Consider the following 22,510-nt stretch of genomic DNA (forward strand, 5'->3'; position numbering starts at 1 on the left):
AACAATCGATTACAAGTGGTTTGCGAAAAAAATTAAGAATGGATTTTACACTCCGAAGTGCATATTTCGCTGCAAAAGCTGCATACTTTCTTGATTTGGAGCTTAAAAGACAGCTTTTGGACGGGAAAATCAACTTTCAATTTTTTTTCTATCAAATCGCGGATTTCAATTGGAAATGATGGAAAACAATTTATTAAGCTGAGTCCAAAAAAATCGATTACAATTGGTTTGGTGAAAACAAAAAAAAATGGATTTTACACGGCAAAGTACATATTTCGCTCCGAAACGTTGATTTAGAGCTTAAAAGATAGCTTTTGGACGGGAAAATCAAATTTTATTTTTTTCCCGTAAAGTGGCGGATTCTAATTGGAAATGATATAATACAAGTTATTTACATGTTCTGAGTCCAAAACAATCGTTAACAATTGGTTTGGCAAAAAAAAATTCAAGAATGGATTTTACACTGCGAGGAGTATATTTCGCTGTAAACGAAACGTTGATTGGCGCTTAAAAGACAGCTTTTGGACGGGAAAATCAGCTTTCAATTTTTTTCAATAAAGTGGTGGATTTCAATTGGAAATGATGTCAAACAACTTATTAAGCTATTCTAGGTCCAAAACAATCGATTACAATTGGTTTGACGAAAAAAAAAATCCAGAATGGATTTTACATGGCAAGTACCGTATAACAGTCCAAATAGGCTTTTAAACAGCGAACAATTTGGAGCTTAAAAGACAGCTTTTGGACGGGACAATCAACTTTCAATTTTTTTTTCTATCAAGTGTCGTATTTCAATTGGAAATGGTGTAAAACAATTTATCAAGCTATTCTTAATCCAAAACAATCGATTACAATTGGTTTGGCGAAAAGAAATCAAGAACGGGTTTTACACGGCAGGTACCGTATAACAGTCCAAATAGGCTTTTAAACCTCTAAAACAGAGCTTTTGAGCGAAATTAGCAAGCCAAATGTTTTTCTGTGAAATCGCGGATTTCAATTGGAAATGATGTCAAACAACTTATTAAGCTATTCTAAGTCCAAAACAATCGATTACAATGGGTTTGGCGAAAAAAAAATCAAGAGTGGATTTTACACGGCAAGTACCGTATAACAGTCCAAATGGGCTTTTAAGCCGCTAAAACAGAGCTTTTTATCGAAATTATCAAGCCGAATTTATCAAGCATTACTATCTACATACTACTAATCATGACGATCCGTCAACGCCTTCTAGCGTTGTTCCCTTTCAATAACTGAAACAGAACCGGATCCTGCATTTCCGAAAAAGTCGCTACTTACTCTCTGCCCCAAGAGTTATCTACCACTAAGAAATTACGATCACATACACAGCATGCCCAGAACAAGAGATATAAAAATCGGACGTTCCGCTGCAGTACCGCAACAAGCCGCTTAGGGGCAAAATAACTATTTTTTTGGGGTCTCATTCAGACCTATCTACAAAACAAATATCAATACAATCCATCCAGGCCTTTTAGAGTCGTGCTGTTCATCCACATCCACACACACACGCGCGCGCGCGCACACGCACACACGCACATACATACACACACGCACATACAAACACTACCAAGAACATAACCCTCTCAATAGAGCGATATAACCTTAGTCACCATGTTTCTGCCGCTGTGATCGTGAAGGGTGGTCGGACGTTTCTGTGTAGCAGCCCATCCCTTGTCGGTGATGACAGGGATCTCTCGAGGAATCAAACATGCCGATATTGTATTGTGGAGCTTTCTTTATGTTTAGCTCGGTCATGGTTCGACTGACAGAAAAAGTCGAAAAGAAAATGTTCACAAAATACTGTGCCCTGTAAACCTGTAATAGCATCAATACTAGCAGTCCGTCCGCTCCTCAGGTTCTAACTTTCATTCGTCTGAAAGAGATTTCGACAAGAGCTGTAGTGGACATTATCTACTTTACAATAGTAGTTAAAGGATTTCGCTGACTCATCCATACAAGTAACTCCTTATTCAAGCTCACTCGTACGTATCAGTGACAGATAGAAGCCTCGCCCGAGAGGATACTTGCTACCAATGACCCGTTTTCTCTGCCAGAACTTTGCATACATGAACATGTCATTCTCATTGGACGCCGGCTGACGGCTTCTTTCGAGCTGCCATGACCACTGATGTCTCCATAACAAATTGACATACTCAGACCACACCCGGCCACACCTTTCAACGTGTGTTTACTGTGTAGGGTGGGGTGACCTACTGGTCATGATGTAGGTGTATGCAGAGTTACCTGGCGACATCTCCCCTTTGTTCCGTCAGAAAGTGCTACCAGTAGCTACCAGTTGGACGCATTTTTTATATTGAGTGTGAACAAGGTGCAAGTGTGAGCACGGTATAGCAAGGTTATAGTTCCAGTGGCTTAGATTCAAGATGGATTTCATATGCGGGCGGTCCTCTCTCTTTGGGTTCTTCGTCGCCCTCTCAGCCCTCGTCTATTCTGGTAAGTAAAAACGACTATTGTATACCTGTGTTCAAACCAACATTCATAACGGGACGCTTCCTAAGTATTGAGTATGTCCAATGGTTTTGTATTCTATCATATAGTGGGAAGATTACAGTTTAGAAGATAAAGTAAAGTAAAAGAATACAGGCGATTGACGAGTGTGACAGGGGCTTGAGTGTGACTTGTGCGTATATACAAGTATGCGCAGTAACATGTTTTGGTCAAGATTGAGTTTTCAGCTCAAGAAGTCATTTCCTTGGTTCGATAACTAGGTTGGACAACGGTGGGTCAACGCAGAAAACAACTTCTTCCCCGCAGACTTTCCTTAAATCCAAGAAATGTTAATGAAGACCTTTATTGTATGTTCGTGCCCCGAGGGGCTAGATACAGGTCGTTTAACATAAACCTAACTAACATGTAAGTGACATATACAGTGAAATATATACAGTACATTGTGTAAACATACATGGTAGACGAAAGTGATAAGCTAAGCTAATCCAGTAGAGTCAACTTCTTCTCGCTTCTTTGTACATGTGTAGATATATGAACAGATCATGTTTCTTATACAAGGTTTGTCTAGACGCAACAAAAATATGAATTTATCCGTTGCGTTTAAATATTCTAAGTATGGGAATTTCTCATTAATACATTTGAAAAGAACATCTCTTTCTATATCGTAAAGTTTACAATCTAAAATTAAGTGCCGCTCATCTTCTATTTGATTTAAATTACAATATTGGCAAAGTCTATGTTCTAGAAGCGTGCGGTTGTGCCTTCCTGCAACTCATGCGCACTTGAATATACGCACAAGTGTGACAAGGCCCATAGGAGCCGCTCCACCGGATTCGGGAACCTTCTTTCAAAATCGGCAACGCGTACATATGAAAATGTCTGGTTCATTTACATATACCGAGTTATGTTCATCTGCAGTTACTGTATCTTATTCTACAGCAATGTCTGGTTCGGTATGATTTTAAGTGCGTTCTTTACGTTAAGCCCCTGTCACACTTGTGCGTATATACAAGTCCGCATAAGTTGCGTGTGAACATGTTTTTGGTTTAGGTTAGGTTTGCAGCCGAATAAGTGATTTCTTAGATTCGATCACTTGGCTGCACAGCGGCGGGTCAAAGTAGAAAACAACTTTTCCCCGCAAACCAAAAAAATGTTAATGCGCGACTCACGCGCACTTGAATATACGCACAAATGTGACAGGGGCTTATGCGCGGTAAGATGATTCTCGCAAACACCTTGTTTTGTGGAGAGCGGAGAGCTGAGTACATAGAAAACCTTCTGAAATGCCGATTTTTTTTCAAGCAAACGAATCAAAACCTATTGATGCAACTTTGTCCTTATATCTAGCGTTAGCTTAGACTACTCAATGATCCTCAGCATGGAGACAAAAAACAGCACACTCGGACCCGCAGGTAACTTTGATAGTGCCGTTGTTCTATATTCAGTCAGGTTATCATCCAACATTGCGCCCGCGCGTGACGTAGCGGTTTTCGAACGTTCCGTGAAAACGAAGAATTCATTGTGACAACGTTATCGATATCGCAATATCAGCCATGTGGCAGTTTTATAATATGTGTATATATGATTATTAAGCAAAGAGTTAAGTACTACTGCTGTTATATGAGCAAATATTAGCTTGTTACAAACGTTAGCACTGGCTCGAAATCTTTAAAAGTAAGTCACCGCTATCAATGACACGAGGCTTTCTTATGCAAAACCTCTGGGTGCCCGGAGTAAACACCACTAACCCTCTTTTGGCGTGGCACCATTTGGCGAGGCCTCCGTTCAGGAGGTAGCTAGGACAACATGCGCCTGCTGTGGTTTAAGTTGGTACACAAAAGGTATGAAGCCTTTTATGAATATCCACCGTACCAAAACTTGAACAATTGCATTCAATTCTTTGCAGGCGACACCTATTAAATCAATAATTACTTACAGGGAAGAAAACATAATGGAGCTGCAACCCGAGATCAGCTTTAGAGCTCTTTATGCTCTGTTTAAAGGAGCCCTAAACTCTAGAAGGGGGTGTTAATTTCCACTAGATCATGAATCAATGACTTTTTCGGAGGTGATGTTTTATATTATCACATAGGTAGATGGCGTCGACCAATCAGAAGCCTCCATTGCCCACAATAAGTGGTCTGTTATCACGCCATAACACACCACTTATTGACGTCATGTCAGAACACAACCGTTCCATTTTGTAGAGGGGGTATCTTTTTGATGAATCTTTTTCTTAACCTTGTTTAAAAAATCTTTATAACCGTTGCATTTTGTAGAGGGGGTATCTATTTGATGAATCTTTTTCTTAACCTTGTTTAAAAAAATCTTGATTGTCTTAGAATTCCTAAAAATTTCCGTAGAATACATGAAAAAGGGAAAACAAATTTAAAATTCCCAAAAATGTTCCGCGTGTTCCATTTGCTGTTGGCCAAAGAAACCACGTTCTATCTAAGGTTCCGCGCGTTCCATTTCCTGCTGGCCAAAGAACCTGTGTTCTATTCAGGTTACCTGAGGTCATGTTGCAGGGAGATTCTTCAATGATAACATTTTCTGACTGACCTGAAACCGACCCTCCTATCCTGTGTGGTTGAAATAAATAAATCAGACAACAGTTGTACATATTCTTCATCATCTTCTGTTAAAAAAGGACATGTGAATTCTGAAATGCATTCTTAATAGTATAAGGGATCTATGCGTCAGACAGAAATTGTCTACTCTTATATGCGTCAGTTTGGATAAGCTATATGATAATAACGTTAATGACCCGCCTCTTCCTCGGTGTATATGGTGTCATAACGCCTGGTCATGTGCTATAACCACCTCATAAAACCACCTCGTTCGCTTCGCTCACTCGGTGGTTTTATTCGGTGGTTATAGCACATGGCCAGGCGTTATGACACCATATACCCCTCGGGGCGGGTCATTAACCCTTAATTAGCTACTGCTAGAGTGCATCACCTCTGTGTCCTGTGCATTCGTCAGTTATTTGATAAAAATAAAATCAATTAATACATAATCAGGCGATTTGTTTTACAGAATTCCGCTTGTGGTGAATTACAAAAGGTGTGCTTTTTAAAACAACATGATACCCACTAAACCCGCGCAGACCCTACCCATGTATTCCCGATGCATACATGTATACACACTTCCTTCATCGTGAATATGTTTAGCATAAATGAGGGGCGATAAGCAAAATAAGAAGGTCAGTTGGTAATAAGATATAAAAGACCACTTAACAGACGTTTGTTTGAAAAAAATCGGCATTTCAGAAGGTTTTCTATATACTCAGCTCTCCGCTCTCCACAAAACAAAGCGAGTGTTTGCGAGAATCATCTTACCGCGCATAGGAGCCGTTCCACCGGATTCGGGAACCTTCTTTCAAAATCGGCAACGCGTACATATGGAAATTTCTGGTTCATTTACATGTACCGAGTTATGTTCATCTGCAGTTACTTATCTTAAGCCCCTGTCACACTTGTGAATATATACAAGCCCGCATGAGTTGCGTATTAACATGTTTTTGGTCAAGATTGAAGTTTCCGCCCAAGAAGAAATTTCCTTGGTTCGATAACTAGGCTGCACAACGGTGGGTTAACGCAGAAAACAACTTCTTCCCCGCAAACTTTCCTTAAACCTAAGAAATGTTAATGCGCAACTCATGCGTACTTGAATATACGCACAAGTGTGACAGGGCCCTTATTATACAGTAACGTCTGGTTCGGTATGGTTTTAAGTGCGGTGTTTGCGTGACGTTAGGCCCCCATTCCGGCACTGGGACGGCGCTCTCACCGTACCCTCTCTGCAACCTCAATTTGGCCAGAGCGCGGAGCGAGCGCGGAGCGAGCGCCGAGAGCGCACCGAGAGCGCCGTGGGAGCGCGGAGGGAGCGCGCAGCTGCAGAGAGCGCCATGCACGCCATGCGCGCCGTCATTTCGACGATGGTGTTAAACATGTTGCCGTGAGAGCGTCGAGGATGGCGATCTAAAGCCCATGTCACACTTGTGCGCACATACAAGTCCGCATGGGTTGCGTATTAACATTCTTTTTTGGTTGAGGTTAAGTTTGCAACCGAATAAGTGATTTCTTAGGTTCGATCACTAGGCAGCACAACGGTGGGTCAAAGTAGAAAACAACTTTTGCCCCGCAAACCTTACTTAAACCAAAAAAAATGTTAATGCAGAACTCATGCGCACTTGAATATACGCACAAGTGTGACAGGGCCCTAGGGACTGACAGCGGTAGCTTTGGATGGATCCTTATTACATTTGGTATGTGGGTTGAGGTCGGGAAGCTTAAGTTTGAAAACGGGGCTCACAGCGGGTTTGTATTGAAGTGCAGCGGAACCTCTGGTTTTGATATTTCATGCTCTTGATATGCTATGGTCGTGATAGTGGTAGATAGCTCTTGTATTTGGTATCACGGTGAGTAGGTCTTGATGGAGCTGGAAATGCGTAGATGTTGAGTCCCCTAGCGTCTTGTTATTGTACTGTCGCGTGAATTCTGTTTTCGGTGTCTCGTTTGGGTCATAACTTTTTGGACCTCATGTAAACTTTGTTGCAAAACTAGAGCATGTCAAAATCCCCCGGTCTCTTTCAACAGACGCACAGACTGATACGTCATCAGGCCTGTACCTGCCCTTAGGAGTACAGAATAGCACAATCATCCCAGACGGGCTGATGTCGGCTACGTCGCAGGTAGAAGGATCCGAGCCGTACCGGGCCCGCCTGTATGGTGATGGTGCTTGGCAGCCCGCAGGACAAGGTGGATCAGAGTTCCTGGCTGTAGACCTATTGTATCCTCGTTACGTATTCGGTATCCAGACCCAGGGACAGGGAGATGGATTCGTGGAGACATACAGGATTATATACCAACAGGACAGTGGTTCGGCATACGTTCTGTATTCGGAGGACAGTGCAAGCGCCAAGGTAATGTTTGTATATGTGTTTTGTTTATATATCACCAGTAATCACCTGTCTTTTGAGCCGAAATAGTTTTGTCTATTCATATGCCTAAGTGTAGATCACAAGTAACTTATAATGTTGGTAAGAAAAATAGATGTCGACTCATCTGGGAATACATCAAAGTCATCACATCCCTAAAACTGTTATTTCCCTGCGCAGGCAATTTGAAACGCAGACTGTTCACAGAAGATTATTTTATTCTCAGATCTTCACAGGTAACAGTGACAACGAGACTGTCGTCCAACAAGACTTCAACTCGTTCATCTTCGCCCGGTTTATCCTTGTCAACCCACAGGCTTTCGTCGGCGCCCCAAGACTGCGGATTGAACTACTCGGAGTTGATGGTAAGAAGCCAAAAAACGAAATCTACTTTTGAAATGAAACTTACATTTGGAGCCATAGACCCATTGTCAGACATTCCTTCCCGATGTGACGAAATGCCTCAGGTTTCATATCACATTGACCAGAACTGGCCGTGCTTGAGCAGCAAAGAGTTTTAGACTAAAACTCTTTGCTGCTCAAGCACGGCCAGTTCTTTTGCTGCCACTGAAGATGCGATCCCATGTAACGTTAGCGCAGTTTCAATCTAATCATTACACTCCCGACAATCTCAGACAAAGGCACAACCAAAAGCTGTTTTCATCATCACAAATCATTGAGAGATGCCATCGTTTTTCTGGTGGGTTGGTAGTGGGGTGAAATCTGGAATCGACATTTCTGTACATGAGTATGTGCACATAAAATTGAAATGTATGCATGTTTGCCGTCTTCCAGTATTACCTACGACTTTACCTGCAACAACGCCAGTACTGACTACAACCTCCTCGGTAACAACGGCACTCGACACAATAAGCTTCCCGGACACAACAAGTTCCCCAGAAACAACGTCAGTGGTGACTGCAACCTCCCCGGTAACAACGGCACTCGACACAACAAGCTTCCCGGACACAACAAGTTCCCCAGAAACAACGTCAGTGGTGACTGCAACCTCCCCGGTAACAACGGCACTCGACACAACAAGCTTCCCGGACACAACAAGTTCCCCAGAAACAACGTCAGTGGTGACTGCAGCCTCCCCGGTAACAACGGCACTCGACACAACAAGCTTCCCGGATACAACAAGTTCCCCAGAAACAACGTCAGTGGTGACTGCAACCTCCCCGGTAACAACGGGACTCGACACAACAAGCTTCCCGGACACAACAAGTTCCCCAGAAACAACGTCAGTGGTGACTGCAACCTCCCCGGTAACAACACCACTTGACACAACAACCTCTCCGGAAGAACAATCTACTTCGGTCGACGTCTACAGTACAGAAATGGTGTTCCAGACAACCGGCGCAGAGACTGGAACATCGCCTGCCATGTACCAACCTACTGAACTACAGGAAACTACAGTCACCTCAGGTGAGACTACACCGGAAATAACCGAGGGCATAGTCCAGGGTGACGTGTACTGTAATTCCACTACCATGTGGGTCATCTTTCTCCTTGATGTGCTGGACGGATATGACGTTTCCGGCATGCGACTGCGTGACCCATCATGCACTGCAGATGTCAATGTAACCCACGTGACTTTTATCTCAGCTCTCGGCCACTGTGGGACAACAGCACTGGTGAGTCTAACAATTTATGTTGACCCAGCCTTAAGTCAAATTGAAGTTTGAGTATCAACAAGCACCATCGAATAACCTTGTCGACGAAACCATTTCGTCGACGAAGGTAATAAAATCTGTCACCGAACACAACTCAACGCCGCAGACCACAACACAACATAGCACAACACAAGAGAACATAGCACAACACAACACAACACAACACAACGTAATCGACAACTACAATTTGCACAACAAAACACAAGCACACAAAAAATACAACGGAACAGAGCACAACGCACAAAACAACACAACACAACGTTAACGCAACACAACGCAGGGTTGTTCGATTTACTGAAAGCTCCCAGAAGTTTTTAAAAAACCCTCCCAGAAACAGCATGGGACAATTCTATGAATTCAAGTGATATTTTTCTATCCAATGCCTAAACCTTTAATGTCAAATAAAACAACGAGAATACTAAGCACATCGGGTTATAATCAATATTTCATTCATCAATGTACAAAAACATGCATTCATTTGTGAAGACTTGACGATTCATGAAATCTTTTGTAGGAAAACGGCACATCCAACAAGATCATCTACACTAATGAGGTCGTTGCGCCGGTGGAACAAAGTACGACGGACGGCGCTGCCGATGACGTCATCGCAAGGCCTGAGGAAGACCGATGGACAATCAGCTGCAGATACGTCCGAGATGACACCATAGCAGCCGACGCCTTGTTTCCCGTACCAGCTCCAAGGTAGGCAACGTGTGCCCCATGAATTATAGACATCGTGAATCTCGTGATTTCTCTATATTCTTCTAGATTTAGTCAGGACTGTTCCATTAATTTTGTCCTGAAATATGTCAATAGTCATATAAACAAAATTTACATGTACAGTACTACATTACTCTACTTGATCGTTTGTTACATTTCTATAACTATGTAGAAATGGATTATACATCACTGGTCAAAGTAAGTAAAGGAGCAACAAGGATTTTGCTTCCCCCTCTCCACAGCGTGGTTATCCTGTACGGAGACGGCACCTTTACCTTCAGTATGAATCTGTATTCGTCTGATGGGTTCGTACAGCCGTACACACAGGCGGACTTTCCGGTGGAGGTAGGACCTTAGGAACATTGCTCTGACTTTTTAATAGGACTCATCAGCATTTCAAACGTTGTGAATGACGCTGTGTTGGAACAGAAGTTATACAATATCTTGCTGTCAGGGGCTGATTGGGTCCCTTACTTATTGCATTAAATTGCAACAGGCAATACTAGACATCCCAGGCAGAAATAGCTGATATCGGGCGTCTAAAGGCCCCCTCTCATTGGGCTGCGGTACTGTGGCGGTAGCGTGCGGTAGCGTGGAAATGGCTACCGCCGCAGTGCCGTGCACAGACCTCGGCGTACCGTCCTAGTGACATCTCAGTGCCGTACCAGTGCCGGTCCACACCGCCGGCGTGCCGGTTGAAATGGCGATTTTTTTCAAATTTTGAAAAAAAACGCAAGTGGCAAAGTGCCGCGCGCTCGCCGGGAGTTTACCGGGAGCTCACCGCGCGCGCTATTGTATAAAAAGTGATATGTTAGTTTCAAGGTTATACGTATATTCTATAACATATTACCTTTGTTGCACCAAGTGTCATAGTGAAAATCCTTTTATCATTTGAAATCAGTTTTTGATGCATTTTTCTATTGATTTTGCATTGTATTTTGATCCATTAACAGCTAGCACTGCGATTTCTGATTAATTGAAATCACTACCATCAAACTGCAATCAGCCCATTTCCCTACGGCTATTGATCTGATTAAGAGTTTGGTTGAACCTATTTACTACATTGTAGTGAGGTTGATGATTGTAGCTGTAGAACTTCTGATATTTTCATTGGGATATTGCTTTATCCCACTGAAAAGTAGATCATTGTACATTTATTCCAATACGGAAGTTGGTAGACTAGTCGCCCAGGGAAGGAATCAGACCACTCGTCTACATGCACTCGCCCCGCTCTTGTGCCATTCAAGAAATACAGTACAGTGATAAATTGAACTTGATATACCAGTCAGGCACTGTATCGCAAATTCTACACAATGTTTCGCAATAAGGGGTGAATTGGAGGAATTCCTATTTATCGCTGATAGTCAAACACAGTTGATTAGATACTCTTGCTAAGATAATATAATTTACCTACTAACAGGATTATTAAGAAAAAAACATACGACATCATTCGAAGAAGAAAATGACTGTCAATACCAACCGTTTTGGATATACATTTAAAGAAAGTGTGAAACTCACGTTTCTCCTTGGCTGGAGGGAACCACTTAGAAATATCAGTAAACTCCACACATTTTATAAAATCAAAAATCACTTTGGTAGGGAAGACTTTATCACATCAATTCATAATAAACCGTTTGTAAGAAGTAACTACACTGAGAATCAGCGCACGTTATCTAGAAGTTGAAAAGGATTGACACCACAACACACCAGGCACCCACAGATTGTGTCCCATATGTAACGAAAATATTGAAGATAAATTGCAATTTGTGATGGCCATGGCCTGTCCCACTTATGGCAAGGAGAGAGATGTGCTGCAAAGTATTACTACTAAGACTAACTTCACCATATCTGGTACACAGAACGATGTATTGTTGTCATGTCCAACTCCTATACCACCTATTAGGTCAATTTCATTATACTTCATCCTTAAAGCGAGGGAAAAATAATCCATACGTGGCTTTATTGTAATTCATACACTGTTATCGATAATGTTTTGTACTTATAATTGTAGGATAGGTTAGCCTTGCAGTATTGTTGATTCAGTGCCATATATTGTACCATATACGATTGTCGAACAATAAAGTTCATTCAATAACTTGCTCATCTGGGCTTCAAACGCAAATGCGCCGCACGTCAGTGAGAGTGCAAATGAAAATTGGTGAAAGAAACGCGACGGTGCCGTAGAAATCTGCCGTGGCAGTGCCGCCGCAGTGCCGGAGCCCAATGAGAGGGGGCCTTTAGACATAGCAAATACAAAAACAATGTTATAATATTGGGTCCCTTCCCCCGAAAGCTTCTGGCCTTTCAGCTTTAGAATTAGTTTGAATAAGAGAATATCTAAGTGACAATATTTCTATATATTTTCAAAAAGATTGAAGATGAAAATTTGAATTCATTTGAATTCAATTAGATAATTTGGAAACATTTTGAAGGTGACTGCACAAAAATCTCTTTATTTGGAATAATTTCTAAACATCTACGTGCCACTGGTTCTTTCACTTTAAGAAATATTTACAAAAATGGAAAATAATGGTAGAATGTGCTGTTACCATCATTAAGAAACTGTTGAAAATATTGTGTATATTCTAACGTTTTTGATAAACCGGGAGAATATTCATAAAGTTGAAATCACATTCAAAATATTTCCAAAGTATCACATCTCTTACACAAATTAACAATGAATTGAAACTAGAGTTCGGCGATCTCATATCTCCATGAAATATTCAGAGCTTTTGTAAATCAAATGCAAATGACTTGCACATTAAGATGATTTATGCATAGCGATGAGCACCTCTAACTAACTTACACATGTCACAAGTATAAAATTCCCATCATTCATCATTAAACGGTTTTACCATTTTGTATGGATTATGCAAATCGGTTCTGCATTTCAATGTTTGGTATCTGGTATTATGTTCCACCTGCCATGAATTACATGTGTTACATTTATTGAACTTCAGTTATGGAAAATAATGGAATTATGCAATTTCCTCAATAATTATGCAAATTAAGGCCTGATTTGCATGATATATATCTAATCATGTACACCTCTACCTAAGCTACCTGCAAAATTGAAATGATGGAAATCCATCTGTCCTTTCTTCAGTTATCCTCTTTGAAATATTTTGACAAAAACGCCCTTGCAGTTCCAAAATTAAATGTCAGGTGGCCCAAACCCGCCTCACTTTGTCCTGGTGTCAAAAGCTATCTGCCACCCAACTGTGAAGACAATATCATGTCTTGGACAAGAACTGCTGTGATAGAATTTTCTCATTGATTATGTAAATGTTCTCCTATTTTGCATAATTTCTATTTCATTTTGTACATCTTTGTCTGAGCTACCTACATACGAAAAATCATGAAAATCAGTTATTCCCTTCTGAGGCTATCCTCTTCGGAAATTTTTGGCCAACGCCCCTGCAATTCCAGAACTAGACGCTCTATGCCTACACTTCTATCCGAGCACGAGAGCTGTCTACCGCCAAAAAAAATCGTGACAATAGGATATCCAGAACACGAGATAGCAAAACCGGAAGTTCAGCTTCAGTATCTAAGGAAGCCACTAGAGGGCCCTAATCATTTCCAGTTTTTGTCACTCTCTAATAAGACATCAAATATTAAACCAATCCATCCAGCCGCTCTTAAGTTATCTTGTTCACCAACAGACGCACGCGCACGCACACACACACACGCACACGCACACGCACACGCACACACACACACACACACACACACACACACACACACACACACACACACACACACACTGCCTAAAATGTAACCTCCATGACATTTCTTGGAGGTAATGATGACAACAACAACCCTCTCGGTGACTCGGAAGGGACTCTATATCACCGCGATGATAAGCAAGGTATAATATAGGAATAAATTTACCTGCTGTACTACGAAAAAGCCATCGGACATTGTAGAAAAACAAGTTAAGTAGGCCTTTTACAAACTGACTTTCTCTGTAACTAGGTCACGATCAATGACAATGTTTACTTCGGCGTCTCGGTGGAGGCCGCCGTCTCTGGTCTGGTCCTGTTTGTTGAGAACTGCAAGGCGACCCCGTCGTCCAACTCTGAGGACTCGACACAATACTACTTCATACAGGACGGGTAGGAACATGGCTTCAATGCGATTGCTTCTAGTAAACAGGATAAACGTTGTAGTGACGAAAGAGATATGGAATGAAATGCTATCAACTCTATGAAGGAAAATACACAGAGTCGAGGCAGGCCTCAGCTCCATTATTATATTTCACTCCCCATACCACGAGTAACACCTGTTTGGTAGCTCGGAATTCGTCCAGTGCCCTGTAAAAATCTAATCGTTCTATTGGCCGTCCTTCGGTGTTTATTTGCATAAGGACGCTCACTTCATCGTCAAAATCAAGTTTCAATGAAAAGGAAATGTAGTTAACTATTAGAAATTTACGCAATGAACGACACATTTAAATAAATGTAGCTTAGATCATTACAAAACGTCCATTATTGCATGGAGAGGGAGTGAAATATGCTGTATTCGCTCAGGAGCAGGGGGAGGTTGGACGGCCTTTGTAGTTTAAGCATGTTTGTCGTTTGCTGTCTTCCAGATGTCAGATGGATGACACCCTTCAGGTGTTTTCAACAGACTCGCCGACGTCTGTGAATTATGGAATTTCCACCTTCCAGTTCGCCAACGAATCGCAGGTACAGCTTAATAGTTCACTGAAGTGCTACCTTTACTTTGTCCTTGCATTGAGACCTTCATATCTTTTGACTTAACCAAGTCATGAAATCTTCAAAACTCAATAAATGTTTTGTGAGAATATGTTATATGCTATCGATTCTCGATTTGGTCTTCACTTGTTAATCAGAGGGGTTAAGACTTAATCCACCGGATATTTTATGTAAATGTTAATTTCATGTCGTTCCTGTTGTATTCCATATCATTATTGCATCGATAACTGTTGAAAGCAAAACATTTCAATGTGCAGCCGTATGTGTACCTCCACTGTGACGTCATGGTGTGTTTGGAGGATAATCCTGGTTCCCGATGTGACCAAGGGTGTACCAGCTCGCGCAGGCGCAGACGTGCCGCAGACAACAGTTTGGAGGAACGCGTTACCTTGGTCCAGGGCCCCATCGTCTTGGTGGTTGAAGAAACTTTGACCGGTGAGAGAAGATGCAGTTTGAAGATTCCGTAGATGTGCACTTTGCCTTAAAGGCAACCAATGTAATATTAGGGCCCAAAATATGGAAATAGAGAAAATGCCTAAATTTCTATGGTAGCGACATTTACTAACACTACTTAGCACATTTGCGTAATGACTTTATACTTTGAGCAGTTTAATTAAAGTAGATTCGCGAGCCTACAAAGACCCTGGCGATGATTTTCAGTGAGTTCCTACATCACAGCGACGTCGGACGTCGTATTTTTGCATGATGGACGTCGCTATACATTGTTATAGCGATGTTTGAACTAATCATGAAAAGAAATGACTAAATAGATTGACTTTCAAAACCCAATTTTCGGGCCCTAATATTGCTTGGGATTTCTTTAAGTTAAAATGTCACGGTTGTTTATTTTCGTAATCATTTCCACGTTGCCACCATGTAAACAGCTGTTTCCTGCTCCGTTAAATGTTTGGCTAGAAGTCTCCTATTATGGTTTAGGTATGACTCTGTATATCGGACTGGAAGCTAAAATATCGATGAAGTTTGAAATAATATAAAATGAATTATGCTCACCTGTCTTGTCCGTTTCAGTATGTGATGGAACCTGCGACGACCACGCGTCGTGCAGTCCTCTGACACAGGACTGCGTGTGCGATCCGGGGTGGGTGGGAGACGGTGTCTACTGCCAGGGTAAGTCCAGACCTGCCTATTAAAAATGCAACATTGTTCTCAGAAGTGCCAGTATAATCATTGGTTTGAAATTGGCCGCTACCGCGTGATGTTGTTTGTTGTTACAGATATATCATTACACCAGCTTTTGGCTGTCAAGTAATGCATTCTTCAAAAGATAGGGACCCTAGAATTATCATGTGATTCATTATGCAACTGACAGTAATGACATCTGTTCGCCTATTTCAAGTTGACTTACAATCTGTCATAAACTAGTTCTAGAAACTGTAATTGAGGCAACACGACAGGTCAAATTGTTTGACCTTCTGTGCGACTTAAGTTGCTGTATATGTACATTGATAATTAGCCACATTCTCGCTGGGCGATATTCTCATGAGTTAGGTTACGGACGTCCAAAACAAGTTCGTTTACTCCGACTAGGGCCTAATCTCCAAGCAGATCTCCACGGTGCCCAAATCGTACAAGCTAGCCAAAGGAGCTCCAGTCAGCCAGAGAAGTCAGCAACCGTTGGGTCTGCTTGGAGACTAACTAGGGCAGGAACACCTGCCAGCAAGTGAAGCATTGGATAGTTACCACGTGTTCATTACGTGACGGATTGTATTACGTAATTAGCATATATCTCCCCGTTCCATCCGCGGGCAGAATCAAATCTATATGTCCCTGCATGCGTACGGCATGAAATCTGTATTTACGCGAATAGAACTGACCCACTGACCAGTATGGAATATATGGTGACTGGGTACTCTCTGTTACAGATTTCGACGAGTGCACCATAGTGTCGTGTGGGGACAACCGACGCTGTGTGAACACACCGGGCAGTCACGTATGTGAGTGTGTTCCTGGCTTCCTGGACGTGGATGGGGTCTGTGAAGGTAAGGAAGATTCACTTGGCATTCAGGTTCGGTGGGTATGTACCAATGTATCAATGTAGGTATGTACCATTATCATACCTCATAACATGTTCATTTTTTGGTCAATTTACAGCATGCACTAGTTACATGCATGTACCTTCTCATTTTGCAGCTGCCTTTTCCGATTTAAAGTATGGCCGAAAACTTTCTGTTTTTAAACGGACGTGGAGATGTAATCCATATAATCCAATCGACATGGCCTTATGGTAAATCTAGTAAAGAAAAATAACATTATGTTGATCTGACCAAGGTAGAATGATCTGACAAAGATGTAAATCGTCCAAACCGTTATAACCATTTCAATGTCACTTTCAGCTACAAGTGCGTACACTTCCACCTCCCGTATGATGGCCAGAAGTTTCTCGTCGGTACTATCAGATTCGAAGAGCCAAGAGTATGCCGATCTTATTGAGGAGGTCGTTGGAGTGGTAGGTATTTACTTTGTTATATACACATATTAAGCATATGGTCTTTTCCCAAAGTTGCCTGTTTTGGGGAGGTGTAAAAGTGTTTTCCATTTCCTTATTTTGTATCTCACATACCGTGTTTACTCCTTTAGCTGGAACCTCTGTACAGTCAAACGAGCCTGGCCGGAGACTTTCTCGGAATTACTGTCCTCGGCTTCCGACAAGGTAGTGTCCTCGCGGATCATGTGATTTACATCCGGGCTTCTGCAGACGTCTCCCTTGCCACTGTAGCAGAGGAGGTCAGGGTCCTTGTGGAGAAAGCTAACGGAACAGCTCTTCAAATCGACGTGAATGAGATTTCAATAATGGGTAAATACTGAAATACATTATCTAAGTCGCGTAGAATGATGATTTAGCTTAATCCAGAAATGTTCTACTTCAGCTTCCCCTTTTACGTCACATTGGTGAATATTGAATGTTAAATATGCAACCGCAATCCATAACTACTACATGTCCTTCAATTATCTTGACAGTTTTATTATATGAAACGCTTTTTCTCTCGGAAACTAGACTTTGACGAGTGTTCGGAGCCAGAGAGCACCGACTGCTCGCTCCAAGCCGCCTGTCTGAACACGGTGGGCTCCTTCACATGCAGGTGCACCCTGGGATACCAGGACAAGTCCCCGGATCAAGATATACGCCCTGGGAGGGTCTGCGAATGGCAAGGTAATCAAGCCGCTGGGGATTTCATTCTTGCAACATTTGGAAGTTAAGCAAATGTGGCCATTATTAGACATAAATATTGCATATGAGGGCCTCATTTACATAATTTATGAGTAAATTGTACAATATCCTTTTTGTGAAGACAAGACTTTCATGCAGTAGACAACTTGTGTTATTCGGGTAGAGTGTTACGCAATAAGGACGATTACCGGGTTTGCGATACAAACTAAAGTTCCACGACTGGCCTCAAATCTTCGTGAAATGATATCAAACTTACCGACTGATGCAAGTGCCAAATTCCCACCATTTACCAATATGACATTAGAAAGCATTTTCTCATCCATCAGTCAAACTAAGTCTTCATTTGCTTAAATGATATCGGTATTCCCCTCTCTTCCGGTGACAATAGAAAATATGCTACATGTAAGAAAGGCTTCTCATGGAATGTCGATGACGGTAAGACATCCAGGCAATGATAAATACGCAATAAAATAGGTACTCAAGCAACTGGATAGATTTTGGAAACGCAGTTCATTATGCGAATTAGCTCCTGATTTGCGTAATTGGTATTTAATTATGTAAAGCATCACCCAAGCTAACTACATGACAAAAACCATGACGATCGGTCAACCCCCTGCTGGAGTTATTGCCTTCCAAAGCTAACAACAAAAACGATAACTGCAGTTTCAAACAAGCTGATAGGGGGCCAAACTTACGCCACTCACCCTCAGCCCCAAGTCAGGGATTTCCCCAGAAATATATAGCAGGATGGGGGAGGATGCCAAGGACAGGATTCATGTTGCGAGAGGGAGATCTTGAGGGGACACCCCTCCCTAGGAGCTGTTGCATTTTGTCTTTTCCAGACACAAATAGAAGTCATTTTTTGCAACTTCAGCTTTACATGGTGTCTACACTTTATGAAATCTCAACTTTTGAGCAAAATTATTGGCTTAGCTAGGGAAATATTGGAAGAAATACCCTAACTTTGAAAATCAACAGGATGGAGCTGAGATTAGAACAGGATGGAGGAGTCCCACTGTTCCATTCTTTAGGGAGATCCCTGCAAGTGCTATCCACTTTTAAAAAATCATAAACCTGGCACTTCAACCTTTGACGTACCGCTGGAGTACCTTAGGTACACACAAGGAGGCCCATTATTGAACTTGGCCTCCTTCTTAAAGGGCCCTACCGATCCACTAAATATCATGCATAACCATCAGCAGCTTCTCAAGTTATCTTGTCTAGCTACATACAAACACATATATACAAGACCCGTTGCAGTTCTGTAGGAAAACGCTCGGTGAACCATTTTCGAACTTGACCCCCGCTCCTGCAACAGCTAACGTTACATACCAAAAATTCTGAAGATCCCTCCACAGTTTCTCGAGCTATGCTCTTGACATACATACAGACCCATCTCCTAACTAGCATAACTGAAAACATAACCTTCTCGACAAAGGTGACAAGCAAACAAGTGCTGCGGAATTATGTTACAATTTATTGCACCGCTTACTGGGACCATTCATATCTAAGCACTTGATGGTTCGTTTTCTTCACATCGTTATCCGATTATTGACACCTTTTTAAAACACACAATGTTACAAAAAATGGAAATATCTTGTTTGCACTCTCAAGGTTAAATGCCACGTTGTTCTGCGAGTATGACGTCAGGACATTACCTTGGCATATACCAATTTTCACCGAGGGGAGTTCACCACGAATCATGTTTTGGTTTGCTCCATGTTGCAGGTGTCTCAGATGGTTGGATTCCGGCTACTGCAGGTGCTGCAGGTGCAGCAGCTCTAGTCCTGGTCGTCATAACAACCATCATGTGCCTTCGTCGAAAGAAGAGTAACAAACTTCGCAAGGATGTGGAATGTGAGACTTCAAGACCTCTTTAATAGCCTTACGAACTTGATATTACACGTTACCCCTGTCTATCTATTACGTACAATAACAAGAGTTCCACGACCTCATATCTCCATGAAATATCTTTAGCCTTTGCTGATATATTCTTTTGTCTTGTCCAAAGCAAAATCAACCTTTTTTCCATCAACTATTCTGATTATGTAAATGCCTTACACATTTAAATAATATATGCTTGGTCATAAACACATTTATCCAACTTACACATGTTGCAATATTGACAGTCCTATCATTTTCCTCTTAAATGAAGTATGGCACTTTTGCATTAATTATGCAATTTAGGAATTTATTTGCATAATTGGTATCTGTTGATACTCCACTTGCCATAAACCACATCTGTTACATGTATTTGGAAAACTCTGCAAATATAGATTTTCCTCATTATTTATGCAAATTAAGTCCTAATTAGCATAATTTACACTTCGTTGTGTACATCTCTGTCTAAGTTACCTGCATACTAAATATCATGGAAATCCGTCGTTCCTTTGTTCAGTTATTCCCCTTAGAAGATTTTCACAATAACGCCACTGCAGTTCCAGAGTAAGCTGCTAGGGGGCCCCAAACCTACACCACTTCTTAATTACATCACAAGCTATCTGCCACCCAAAAATCAAGACCATAGCACGTCCAGGTCAAAAGATACAAAAAAGGAAGTTCTGCTGCAGTACCAAGGTCACATACCACGGGGCCCAAAATCAACCTTGAACTTCGGCTTCCCAACACCCACCCAAATACCAAATATCATCGAAATCCATCCAGAGGTTCTTGAGTTATGCTGACAAGAGTAGTGCGGAAACACAAACAAACAGACAGAACGACAAACAGACAAACAGACACACCCAAAACTATATTTTTTCATGGAGATAACTAGTGCAGGTAGCTATGATAAAAATCACAATGTGATCACAGAAAATGGTATTTTCCTCGTCTTCTTAAATGCTTGGCAGTCTGTTTCAAATTTCATATTTTTTTATGTGTTACAGTTGTGGAGCACGACAATTTTGCTTTCGTACAACCAACCGGAGCACCGAAGAGCAGCACATACAGGGACTGCGACACCTTCTTCTAGACCATGCAGCTTGTTAGCTTTTGGAGATTCAACCATGATAACGTAGAACGTATAATGAAGATAAACGATAGCTACGTTAGTTATTTTGTTTTGCATTTAAACATTTCCTTGTTTATCATTTTGATACTGGAGAGACTTAAACCTTTCTCAATGTAAGAGACATACGTGGAAACGTTGTCATTTAAAGATTTCAATGTTTATCTAGCAGAGACATTGGTCTAGGTAGAATCTAGGTAATGATGCGATAGCAACGTAAACATGACTATTGTCGTGAAACCAAATGATGAGGTTAGGCGAACCGGAATGTTGCAGACCATTATGGTGCCGTAACCATATGACGTAACCATCATCGCACATTGTACAACCTTTACTGATTGCATAGTTTACTGATGTGATTAAATAAACTATCATTGGTTTGCGAATTCGTTTACAGATTGTTAAAGAAAAGAGGCAGGTAAACTGTAGATTTAGATGTAGCGTGATAGTGCATGCTTTTCTTTCTCTCTTCTGCTTTTAGCCCTTCTACAGCTAGACATGAATGTGCGATTAAGATAATCGTCATTTTCTTTAAACGTACAGAGTTTCTCTATGGCGTCTGCGTGGTCTGGACAGACTCCTACGAGATATTGGAATCTCACCTAGGACAGATTGGAACAAGAGTTCCGCGACCTCATATCTCCATGAACAATTCTATTTATGCAAATTACTTACACATTTGCATAATATATGCTTAATCATCATAATATATGTTTAATCATAAACACATTTATCTTACTTACTCATGTTGCAATATTGACAGTCGTATAATTTCCCAATTTTATGAATTTCGGTGTTTTTGCATTAATTATGCAAATTAGGAATTTATTTGCATAATTGGTATCTGTTAATGCTCCACTTTCCATAAACTACATATGTTACATGTATTTGAGTCGTATAATGGAAAAAACTGCAAAAAATGATTTTACTCATTAGTTATGCAAATTAAGTCCCAATTAGCATAATTTGCACTTCAAATCTTCAAATCTTTATTTGTTTGAACCAACATCACAGAAGTAACATATACATGTACATGCACTTCTGAATTGCGTTGATCTTACATATAACATAACAACAAACTACGACGCAGACTACAATTGACTGTTGTACAGACGGATGGTATAGTGGAGGAAAGAGTTGTACAGTCTGTTCGTCCTGGCTAAGGGGACACTGATTCGGCCAGAGTTTCTTAGAGACCTTCCAGTGCCCACCGATCTAACATCTGGAACCAGATCGTGCAACGGGTGGTCTGAATTGAGCATGCACTTAAACAGTCTGAGAGCAGCAAGCTCACTTCTCTCCTTCAAAGTTGGAAGGGTTGGAAGACTCCTCCTTCCACCAAGAGATATGATCCTTAAGGCTCTTCTCTGAACCCTTTCCATTGCCAGTTCTTGTTGTCTGCTGCAGCCGACCAGGAGTACATGCCCATACTCAAGCACAGGCCTGACCAGGGCTGTATACACTTGAAGAAGGTCAGACACGCTCATGCCTTGTTTGGTGAGGAGTCTCAGGTAATGAAGTCTCCACGAGGCCTTGGTTACCATTGAATTCACCTGCTCATTGAAAGTGAGACCTTTATCCAGAATGAAGCCAAGTCCCTTAGCCGAGTCTACAACAGGCACTGGTTCTCCCCCAAGGGTCAATGCAGGTGGCACAGGAACACGCTTGCAAAAACATATTTGGAGCAGCTGGCTCTTCATGCCGTTCAGTAACATCCTCTGTTCGCTAGCCCAAGAGTCAAGGTGGGACGACTCCTCAGCGACT

The 22,510-nt window shown here is 41.6% G+C and overlaps 1 protein-coding gene across 1 annotated transcript; it reads left to right on the forward strand.

The window, feature by feature from the left end:
* The first annotated feature begins 2,245 nt into the window (after positions 1–2,245).
* Positions 2,246–21,132, forward strand: LOC136427463 (uncharacterized). The gene is made up of 16 exons (XM_066416338.1): positions 2,246–2,472; positions 7,089–7,414; positions 7,656–7,794; positions 8,225–9,066; positions 9,620–9,807; positions 10,068–10,170; positions 13,804–13,943; positions 14,420–14,516; positions 14,804–14,981; positions 15,576–15,674; positions 16,430–16,546; positions 16,901–17,013; positions 17,145–17,361; positions 17,563–17,718; positions 19,465–19,593; positions 20,625–21,132. Exons 1-16 carry the CDS (start codon positions 2,403–2,405, stop codon positions 20,708–20,710), a joined length of 3,000 nt encoding a protein of 999 aa, XP_066272435.1. The 5' UTR covers positions 2,246–2,402; the 3' UTR covers positions 20,711–21,132.
* Positions 21,133–22,510: the final 1,378 nt, after the last annotated feature.

Source organism: Branchiostoma lanceolatum, chromosome 2, assembly GCF_035083965.1.
Source record: "Branchiostoma lanceolatum isolate klBraLanc5 chromosome 2, klBraLanc5.hap2, whole genome shotgun sequence".
NCBI classification, from domain to species: Eukaryota; Metazoa; Chordata; class Leptocardii; order Amphioxiformes; family Branchiostomatidae; genus Branchiostoma; species Branchiostoma lanceolatum.

What these genes read in the sequence shown, in the direction of transcription:
- LOC136427463 (XM_066416338.1), top strand. Translation starts at nt 2,403, where the DNA reads ATGGATTTCATATGCGGGCGGTCCTCTCTCTTTGGGTTCTTCGTCGCC. An exon ending in AGGACAGTGCAAGCGCCAAG is followed by an intron (nt 7,415 to 7,655) that starts GTAATGTTTGTA and finishes TTTTATTCTCAG; the next exon opens with ATCTTCACAGGTAACAGTGA. An exon ending in AGACGGTGTCTACTGCCAGG is followed by an intron (nt 15,675 to 16,429) that starts GTAAGTCCAGAC and finishes TCTCTGTTACAG; the next exon opens with ATTTCGACGAGTGCACCATA.